The sequence below is a fragment of the Salvelinus alpinus genome, chromosome 15, assembly GCF_045679555.1.
Source record: "Salvelinus alpinus chromosome 15, SLU_Salpinus.1, whole genome shotgun sequence".
Classification (NCBI taxonomy): domain Eukaryota; kingdom Metazoa; phylum Chordata; class Actinopteri; order Salmoniformes; family Salmonidae; genus Salvelinus; species Salvelinus alpinus.
In genome coordinates this window covers 38108746-38120134 of record NC_092100.1, presented here as the reverse complement: position 1 = coordinate 38120134, position 11389 = coordinate 38108746, and the positions used below count along the sequence as shown (strand labels likewise).

Below are 11389 nucleotides of genomic sequence, written 5' to 3'. Positions count from 1 at the left end.
CCACAATCTATATGTAATATTAAAGCCGATCTATTCCCTAAAAATAAATCATGCACTTTCAAATAAACTATAATTATTTCATCGTCAAAAGTAACTAATTGAGACATGGTTTTGACATACCAAACGATTGTATCACCATTACCATTAATACAATGTTTTACGCAAAGAAAAGACGCACAATTGTTATGGAGCGCGCTGATGTAATTACCTTGTGAGATCCACGGCTGTGCAAACATTGGCCGACAGCTTTCCTGCGTCTCATCAAGAATGTCAAACGCTCCTCGGTCACAGGCTCACAGCGGCCACTGGTAGGAATGTCTGGGTTTTGTTTAAACTCTGCTGCTTTCATCGCTTCAATCTATTCGTTTCAATGCTGCGCTTCGCTATTTCCCGGACCCTGAGAATTAGCCTACTCCCTTAACTCATCACTCAAGCCACCTATCACCGCTTTCCTCTCAAATCAGTGTAACTATAGGTACTGAAGCAGTGCCATCGAACTTCAAAACCCGCTCGTCTGGGATGGATTCACCGCGGTTTCTCACACAATTTCTACCAAGTGTCAGGGCTAAATAGTTTGCAGGTATTTATTTTCGTGGGGACTGTGGTGAGAGAATTTATACTCCTATATTTTGTTTCCTTTTTATAGGTGGAATAAATAACTTCGCACCACAACATACATTATGGGAATGTATATGCATTTGCTGCTTTTGCAGTATTTGGTTTCGAGTTTTATGTGCAATGCTCTCGCTTTCGTCGAAGAACCCACAGATAAGCACGCGAAGTCGGATGGATATTGCGGCAGGATTTTACGGGCACAGACACAGGGTACACGGAGAGATGGCTACAATGAGTTTCGGCTAAGAGTCGAGGGGGACCCCGAAAACTACCAACCTGCTAGCATCTACAGAGGTATGCAACTAGAGCACATTTTACTTACAGTTACTTGCTTGGCTTTTGTTATACCCACCAAATTGGTGGCTTTGAAATGAGAACTATCAGAAATTAGCTTACTCCAGTAGCCTAACACCAAAGTCAAGTTTAAGTTCCGTGCACAAGGGACTTCATTTCGCAAATGTATCCAACCAGAGTAGGCTAATTATCACACCTCATTATGTCACTTGAAATGCAAAACATATAGGGACAGTTCAAAATTTACGGGGGGCGGGGTTGGTCCAACTCAAGGTGTCATAAAACAAATGCACCCCCCCTCCCCAATGCAGTGTTCATTTTGGCACTCTTTAAAAAAAATGTAGTCTAGTCTTAGTCATTTTGACTAAAATAGCATTAAGTCTGAGTCAGATTTGTCATTTAAATAATGATTTAGTCTTGTTATTGTCAAAATAGCACAAACAGTGGGCCATTTTAGTCAACAAAATGCCCTTTCATTTTAGTCACATCACATTTGTATTGCCTCATTCATTTATAGTAAACATAAATCACTAACTTCCATTTGATCAAACATACATAGCCTTGTCCTACCAACATATTCTTCTGCATAACATCATATTTTCTTCCCAAGCATAACATATTTTCTTCCCAACAGCAGAAATATGACAGACAAGTAAATAATATATAACAATTATCTGGCCATGTAAGGGGACTTAATTCAGCCTACCTAGATATTGCATATTACATACAAAACAAGCACACACACAAGCAGAGAGAGTGGGAGAGAAACGGAGAGTAGTACAATCACCAGATGCAAAGTAGTATGGGTTGCACCTCCGTCACTCAGTTGTCATTGTTATCAACGTTCCACAGACGTTGCAGCCACATTGATGTCCAAAAGCAGAATGGGGCTAATGACTTTGAACTGGAGCTAATGACTGTTTCGCCCAGTGATGTAGTCGAGTCACTAAACCTCGAGTCAGAATCGAGTTCCAGGTCCCTTGTGTTTGAGTCCGATTAAATAATGAGTCACCAATGGTCGAATCACGAGTCAAGTCACAAGTCCCTATGGCTGAAGTCCGAGTCCTCGTGCTTGAGTCCTGGTTCAAGTGTTCAAGTCTGAGTCACTGGGTCCACATGAACTCAAAATAAAGTTATTTACCCAGTCAGATATTCCGTAGTGGGATTTAGTCAATAAATTGTTCGCTATCCATTTCCCTTTCTTTCCATGCCACCAGGGCCACGTTCAGTTGCAAAATATACCTGAACTCTGCAGATAGAAATTCTATTAACAGAGCCAACATTATTCCTTATTCAAAATGTCAGAGAGGCATGTTTGTTCTACATAGCATATTTCTATCCGAATGTTCCAAAACGTTGCTTCCTGCTGAACGCGCCCCAGGTTCTTAGCTATAGCTAGCTACTGAGGTAACATGAGTGTACAAGGTGTTGTCTAAACAAATAGTTAACTGTTCGGTCAGCAAATAGCCTAGTTTTAGAAAAGCCCGGTATACGCTTTATGAATGTAAAATGCACAATAGAAAGAAAAAACGTAGCACCGTTATTGTGGGTCATATCTTTTGGATGGTAATGGATAGAATCAAGCAATTTTGTCAGAGGATATGAGGGAGACTTGGTTAGTATGTTGGTTACAGAACCTGGCTATGAAATACAGTGGGAAAAGTGTGAGGGTTGAGTGAGACTTCAAATTCAACAACTTTTCTATACTCAAGGGAGTATTGTTTTTATTTTCACAAAGCAGCTTGTGCTTCTTAACTAGGCAAAGGGTAACTAACTAGAAGTCTGGTGGTGACTAGTTAGCTACATGGAAGCAAGCATTGCCTGCGCGATATGTGTATTCGGAGCCTGTCTGCCCACACTCATCGCTTGCTCGCCTGCAGCTCACCAGCTGATGTAGGCTAGGGTGAGTGTGCCACGTCCTTCCCACTGCTGAACAGAACTGTGCTGCTAATATGAATTGTGTTTAACACTGAAAATCTCTCCAAAAACTTTTGTCCATTCCATTTAGTAGTCAGACACTCTCCCTGCCTGTTTCATTACACTACGATCAGAGCTGGCTGCAGACAATGATCAGCTAGGGGGAAATCAGATTTTCAACATTTTGATGCCATATTTATAATTATATAAAATATATGCAATGAATTTTCCACAAATGTTCTGTTCCAATGCACCACATAACCAATAAACAAAGCATAACGACTCCGGCACTTTACATTTTTAAACATCACAATAAATGGACTATGTCAGAAAATACCTCCTTCCCTATCTTGTAGGCCTACCCAGTATCAAAAGCTTTTAAATATGTTGGTGTTTTGTAACGGATGTCTCTTTCCATTCATCAAATGGCCACTGCACATTTTGGATTGATTGATTTTATTTGTCAATCATTTTTTGTTGTTGTTGGGATATACAATTATTATTATTTTTTTTAGATATGCACGTTTTACGTATTTTCTACCATCATGTCACATGTGCAACAGGAGGAAAAAAACTCTAGACCACCTTTACTCCACACACAGAGACGCATACACAGCTCTCCCTCGCCCTCCATTCGGCAAATCTGACTATAATTCAAACCTCCTGATTTCTGCTTTACAAGCAAAAAATAAAGCAGGAAGTACCAGTGACTCGCTCAACACGGAAGTGGTCAGATGACGCGGATGCTACGCTACAGGAGTGTTTTGCTAGCGCAGATTGGAATAAGTTACGAGATTCATCCAATGGCATTGAGGAGTATACCACCTCAGTTACCGGCTTCATCAATAAGTGCATTGACGACTTCATCCCCACAGTGACCGTACGTACATTTCAGAAACAGGCCATGGATTACAGGCCACATCCGCTATACACTTATAAGAAATCCCGCTATGCCCTCAGATGAACCATCAGGGCTTGCAAACTATTACGGACTACAAAGGGAAGCACAGCCGAGAGCTGCCCAGTGATGCGAGCCTACCAGATGAGCTAAATGCCTTTTATGCTTGCTTCGAGGCAATCAACACTGAAGCATGTGTAACAGTATAACTTTACGTCCGTCCCCTCGCCCAAACCAGGGACCCTCTGCACATATCAACAACAGTCACCCACGAAGCACCGTTACCCATCGCTCCACAAAAGCCATAGCCCTTGCAGAGCAAGGGGAACCACTACGTCAAGGTCTCAAAGCGAGTGACGTAACCGATTGAAACGCTATTAGCGCGCACCACCGCTAACTAGCTAGCCATTTCACATCCGTTACACATGCATGAGAGAACCAGCTGTTCCGGACGACTGTGATCACGCACTCCGGAGCCAATGTGAGATACTTTTGAAATATTTGTTTATTTTATTTAACTAGGCAAGTTTAAACTGGTCAACATTCACAAAGCCGCGGGGCCAGATGGATTACCAGGACTTGTACTCAAAGCATGCGCAGACCAACTGGCAAGTGTCTTCACTAACATTTTCAACCTCTCCTGGACGGAGTCTGTAATACCTACATGTTTCAAACAACCACCATAGCCTGCACCATCGAGAGCATCCTGACTGGTTGCATCTTCGTCCGAGGAAGGACCCAAAAATTGTCAAAGATATGTTTTTACACTGCTGCTACTCGCTGTTTATTATCCATGCATAGTCACTTTACAAATTACCTCGACTAACCTGTGCCCCTGCACATTGACTCGGTACCGATACTCCGTTTTTGTATAGTATTGTTATTGTTACGTCATTTTCTTTTGTTACTATTGGATTTCCCAATATTTTTTTTATTTTTTTTTACATATCGTTTATTTAGTCAATATTTTCTTAACCAACAATGCAGTTGAAGAAAATAGAGTTAAGGGCTTGTAAGTAAGCATTTCACGGTAAGGTGAAATGCGACAAAAAAAGCCGTATGCGACAAATACGGTTTGACACACACACAGTGTGAAGATTTTTAAAAGTGACCGTGATTGCACTATAAAGTCGAGGACCTATTTCCATTGTGGTCCCTATTTTATTTTACATAAATACATATACAATTTCATAGATACAGACAAAAAATGCTTGAGTTTAAGTACAATTCTTACAAGTTTGTCTGTAGTTTATGCTTTAGATGTTTGGGGCTGCTGGTGAACCATGATGTGGAGGCATAATCAAAGTGACACTGGACTAGCGCACTTGCCAGAGTCATTGGGGTGTATATAGCTAGGTTTCCATCCAATTGGTTAAAGATTTTCATGGAAATATTCTAAAATCTGCATAATAACAATATGCGCATTTGCGAGTTGTTTCCATGCTGTTTAATTAAAGCGGGCTACCGTCTTGAAAGGTACGGGAAAAAAATATAAATGCAACATGTAGTGTGGGTCCCATGTTTCATGAGCTGAAATAAAAGATCCCCAAAATTTTCCAGACACACAAAGCTTCTTTCTCTCAAATTTAGTGCACACATTTGTTTACATCCCTGTTAGTGAGCATTTCTCCCTTCCCAAGATAATCCTTCCACCTAACAGGTGTGGCATATTATGAAGCTGATTAAACAGCATGAATATTACACAGGTGCTCCTTGTGCTGGGTACAATAAAAGGCCACTCTAAAATGTGCAGTTTTGTCACACAACACAATGCAACAGATGTCTCAAGTTTTGAACGAGCTCTTCACCTGCTGGATCTTCTGAGACCAGCCACCCGGGACAGCTGATGAAACTGAGGAGTATTTCTGTCTGAAATAAAGCCCTTTTGTGTGGAAACTTATTCTGATTGGATGGGCCTGGCTCCACTGTGGGTGGGCCTGGCTCACCCATAGCTTCAGCCCTGCCCAGTCATGTGAAATTATAGGACAAATTGGGAGAATGATGATCTGGAAGTGACACCGCATCTCACTATCAGAACTTAAAATACAGCCAGACTGGCCTGCTAATGTGCCTTTCAAGACCTTATAAACGGTTGAGATTAGACCCACAGCAGATCCAAATGGAATGAAACATTAAAATCACAGGGCTTTATGGCTGTTATTCAAATGACATTTTCACTGCAGCCTAGAGTCTGATTTTGTACTCACTTAAAAACAATAATGCTATTATTCATTGTATTGTCCCTAAATAAGATCAATTGACTCAATTGTTGCTAAAATGGGAAGAGGTTTGTTCATGATCAGGCGTTGCGCTGCTTTCTTGACATCTAAATCAACCAGACAGGTCCTACAGGTTCTAGTTGTCGCACCTGGACTACTGCCCAGTTGAATGATCATGTGCGGCAAAAAGGACATACAGTTGAAGTCGGAAGTTTACATACACTTTGGTTGGAGTCATTAAAACTCGTTTTTCAACCACTCCACACATGTCTTGTGAACGAACTATAGTTTTGACAAGTCGGTTAGGAAATCTACTTTGTGCATGGCACAAGTCATTTTTCCAACAATTGTTTACAGACAGATTATTTCCCCATATAATTTACTGCCACAATTCTAGTGGGTCGTAAGTTTACATACACTAAGTTGACTGTGCATTTAAACAGCTTGGAAAATTCCAGAAAATTATGTCATGGCTTAAAAAGCTTCTGATAGGCTAATTGACATAATTGGAGTCGATTGGAGGTGTACCTGTGTATGTATTTCAAGGCTAACCTTCAAACTCAGTGCCTCTTTGCTTGACATCAAGGGAAAATCAAAAGAATGGTGTGAAAAATGCAAATCAATCCCAGAACAACAGCAAAGGACCTTATGAAGATGCTGGAGGAAACAAAGTATCTATTTCCACAGTAAAACGAGTCCTATATCGACATAACCTGAAAGGCCGCTCAGCAAGGATGAAGCCACTGCTCCAAAACCACCATAAAAAAAGCCAGACTACGGTTTTGCAACTGCACATGGGGACAAAGATCGTACTTTTTGGAGAAATGTCCTCTGGTCTGATGAAACAAAAATAGAACTGTTTGGATAATGACCATCGTTAAGTTCGGAGGAAAAGGGGGAGGCTTGCAAGCTGAAGAACACCATCCCAACCGTGAAGCACGGGGGTGGCAGCATCATGTTGTGGGGTGCTTTGCTGCAGGAGGGACTGGTGCACTTCACAAAATAGATGGCATCATGAGGAAGTAAAATTATGGAGATATATTGAAGCAACATCTCAAGACATCAGTCAGGAAGTTAAAGCTTGGTTGCAAATGGGTCTTCCAAATGGGCAATGACCCCAAGCATACTTCCAAAGTTGTGGCAAAATGGCTTCAGGACAACAAAGTCAAGGTATTTGAGTGGCCATCACAAAGCCCTGACCTCAATCCTATAAAAAATTTGTGGGCAGAACTGAAAAAGCGTGTACGAGCAAGGAGGCCTACAAACCTGACTCAGTTACACCAGCTCTGTCAGAAGGAATGGGCCAAGATTCACCCGTCTTATTGTGGGAAGCTTGTGGAAGGCCACCTGAAACGTTTGACCCAAGTTAAACAATTTAAAGGCAATGCTACCAAATACTAATTGAGTGTATGTAAACGTCTGACCCACTGAGAATGTGATGAAAGAAATAAAAGCTGAAATAAATCTTCTCTACTATTATTCTGACATTTCACATTCTTAAAACAATCTGGTGATCCGAACTGACCTAAGGCAGGCAATTTTTACTAGGATTAAATATCAGGAATTGTGAAAAACTGAGTTTAAATGTATTTGGCTAAAGTGTATGTAAACTTCCGACTTCAGCTGTAGGTAAATTGAAGTTGGTCCCGAACAAATCAGCACATGTCGCACTTAGATGTACACAGAGGGAAAGTGTCAGTAACATGCATGTCAGTCTTTCTTACGTTTGGTTTTGTACACCCCTTCAAACAGCTGAAAATACAATATTTTTGTCATGGAAAATATTTTTCACAGCGGTTTATTTGGTACAATGATTCTCTCCACTATACTTGTTTGTTTTGTCACAAACTGAAATGAAGCGAACTATTCGAATTTGAGCAACCAGGAAATGGCCCACATACTGTAGTAGGCTTCACCGGCTGAGTTTGTGTCTCTCTTCTCAGTACCTGGGAGGGTCTGCACTTGGGATGGGACTACTTACTTTATCTTTGACCTATATTCTCTTAACTCCCCTCCTTTCCTGTTTCCAGTGACTCTGTACGCCTCCAGTCCCTCCTATTTTAGAGGCTTTACACTCATCGCTCTGAAGGAGGGGACGGAAGGAACCAGAGACTACCACTATACTGGCAAATTCCAGGTAATATACTGTGCATGTTGTCTGTGCTCATATTTGAGTAATTATCTGTATTACAAAATCACCACTAAAAGAGTCAATACATCCCTCCTAAAACCTCAGTAAGAACAGCTAAACGAAAGAGTTGTCTCTTTCGCTCAACTTGCGATGAAAATACACCCCCTACTGAGTGAGAGAGTTCTCCAACAGTGAGAACAAACATCCTTAACTACCTCATAATATAAAAAGGAACAAACGCTCCCACAACCTGCTTAGCTTCAGCCCACACTGGCTCCTTCGTCTCCTTGAGTGTGTAACCGTTTTCTACTCTCAAGGTTTGAATCCCATTTTCATTGGCATCTTCAAATATCCCTAATGCCACCCATAATAGATAATCAAATACATTCAATATGCATTATGGTCCTGTTGAGGTCATGACATGATTATTACAATCGCATTACTACTGACTGGTTTTAGGTCTTTGTAGAAGTTGTCAATAATGTTACATTTCATTAAATATCAAGCAATCCATTCACAGCTGGGGGGCAAGCCCAGAGCCCACCCAATGCATTAACGGTATCTCTCAATAGTAGCCACCATTTATTTGTATATTTGAGTGATACAAAATAAAAGTGTACTATTTATTGCCTGACAAGTATGTATGGTTTAGGTTCATTTTCCATCCATTGTGGGCTCTGCCCGTCAAACAGAAGAAGGGCAAATTTGCTTGTGTATCGCTAAGCTAGAAATTGATAACAACCTATTATAAAGTGGGACTGATTGTCATCATTTAATTGCACAAATAATTGACAAATTATTCAATGAGATCAGCATGACACAGCACATTTTATTTCCCATCCTAATGAACATCTGCTGGGAGATGTGCAAACAATGGCCTCAATCAATTTAAATAAAACTAAAGTATCTGTAGATAAAGTTAGTAAAATACTCCACTTGTGCCTTAGACCTCAGAGAAACAAACACAGATTTCCTAACCCTCCTCGCTCTTATTTATCTAGGCCAGAGAAGTTATTACCCAGGGAAGCAAGGGAAGCAAACTAAGTTTGTTTGGAGAGAGATGAGCCCAGATTAGATATAACCTTGTGTTTACAGAGATTAAAAGCATCACTTTGTTTCTACGTTGCTATGGATAGACGGACAAGCTGGCTCAGTTGGATATCTGCTCGTTAGGTCAAAGGGTGCTAGTGCATTACATGTAGCAGGGAAAGGTTAAATAAAGGTTAAACATTTCTTTTTTAAAGTCTGCCAGGTGTCCCTCACGAGTTTGCCCAAATGTACCCAAGTGGCCGAACTGGTCAATTTACTATTTTCTACATTGTAGAATAATAGTGAAGACATCAAAACTATGAAATAACACATATGGAATCATGTAGTAACCAAAAAAGTGTTAAACAAATTTAAATATATTTTATATTTGAGATTCTTCAAAGTAGCCACCCTTTGCCTTGAGGACAGCTTTGCACACTCTTGGCATTCTCTCAACCAGCTTCATGAGGTAGTCACCTGGAATGCATTTCAATTAACATGCGTGCATTGTTAAACGTTAATTTGTGGAATTTCTTTCGTTCTTAATGTGTTTGAGCCAATCAGTTGTGTTGTGACAAGGTAGGGATGGTATACAGAAGAAGGCCTTATTTGGTAAAAGACCAAGTCCATATTATGGCAAGAACGGCTCAAATAAGCAAAGAGAAACAACAGTCCATCATTACTTTAAGACTGTGTTTTCTGTCCAAGTGATCTCCTTTTAACTTCTTACGGCTGAGATCCCGTTAACGGGATCGACTTGACAACAAACAGTGCAGTGCAGGGCGCCAAATTCAAACAACAGAAATCTCATAATTAAAATTCCTCAAACATACAAGTATTTTACACCATTTTAAAGATAAACTTGTTGTTAATTCCTCCACAGTGTCCGATTTCAAAAAGGCTTTATGACGAAAGCACACCATCTGATTATGTTAGGTCAGTACCTAGTCACAGAAAAACACAGCCATTTTTCCAGCCAAAGAGAGGAGTCACAAATAGCAGAAATAGAGATAAAATGAATCACTAACCTTTGATGATCTTCATCAGATGACACTCATATGTAACGATCGTCCTGGAAAGAAGGTGATCAAAACGCAGCGTGGTAAGTGTTCATTGTAATTTAATAAAATAACCTGAACACTGAAACAACAAAAACAACAAAGAGAGTGAACGAAACGAAACAGTTCTGTCTGGTGAAACAACACAAAACAGAAACAGCTGCCTCTGAGAACCACACCCGGCCAAACACACAGAAAAGAAAACATAGAACACCAGACATAGAATGCCCACCCCAACTCACGCCCTGACCAAACCAAAATAGAGACATAAAAAGGATCTCTAAGGTCAGGGCGTGACATCATAGTACTTCATGTTACACAGTACATGTATGTTTTGTTCGATAAAGTTCATATTTATATCCAAAAATCTTAGTTTACTTTGGCGCGTTATGTTCAGTAATGTTTTGCCTCCAAAACATCTGGTGATTTTGCAGAGAGCCACATCAATTTACAGAAATACTCATAATAAACATTGATAAAAGATACAAGTGTTATACATGGAACTTTAGATAAACTTCTCCTTAATGCAACCGCTGTGTCTTTATGGAAAAAGCACACCATGCAATAATCTGAGTACGGTGCTCAGACACAAAAACAAGCCATACAGGTACCCGCCATGTTGTGGAGTCAACAGAAGTAAGAAATAGCATTATAAATATTCACTTACCTTTGATCTTCATCAGAATGCACTCCCAGGAATCCCAGTTCCACAATAAATGTTTGTTTTGTTCGATAAAGTCCATCATTTATGTCCAAATACCTCCTCTTTGTTCGCGCGTTTAGTTCAAAAATCTAAATTCATGACCCGCAGGCCAGACGAAAAGTCAAAACATTCCATTACAGTTCGTAGAAACATGTCAAACGATGTATAGAATCAATCTTTAGGATGTTTTTAACATAAATCTTCAATAATGTTTCAACTGGAGAATTCCTTTGTGTTTAGAAACAAAAAGGAACGCAGCTACCTCTCACGGGGGTGCGCCGGAGTGAGCTCATGGCACTCTGCCAGACACCTGGTTGAGACAGCTCTCATTCCCTCATCCTTCACAGTAGAAGCCTGAAACAAGGTTCTAAAGACTGTCTAAAGACTGTCTAAAGACTGTTGACATCTAGTGGAAGCAAGATGACCCCATAGACACTGTATATTGGATAGGCAAACCTATAAACCTCAGATTTCCCACTTCCTGGTTGGATTTTTTCTCAGGTCTTTGCCTGCCATATGAGTTCT

The 11389-nt window shown here is 40.4% G+C and overlaps 1 protein-coding gene across 2 annotated transcripts in view; it reads left to right on the top strand.

The window, feature by feature from the left end:
- Window positions 1-266: 266 nt before the first annotated feature.
- Window positions 267-11389, top strand: part of LOC139540020 (spondin-1-like) — a 128884-nt gene continuing 117761 nt past the window's right edge. Inside the window, exons 1-2 of one of the 2 annotated variants that reach the window (XM_071343509.1) lie at window positions 267-909; window positions 7974-8080. In XM_071343509.1, the coding sequence (XP_071199610.1) occupies window positions 681-909; window positions 7974-8080 (336 nt within the window). In that variant the 5' untranslated portion in view covers window positions 267-680. The remainder of the gene's footprint in view (window positions 910-7973; window positions 8081-11389) is intronic. The other variant, XM_071343508.1, reaches the window with a different exon arrangement.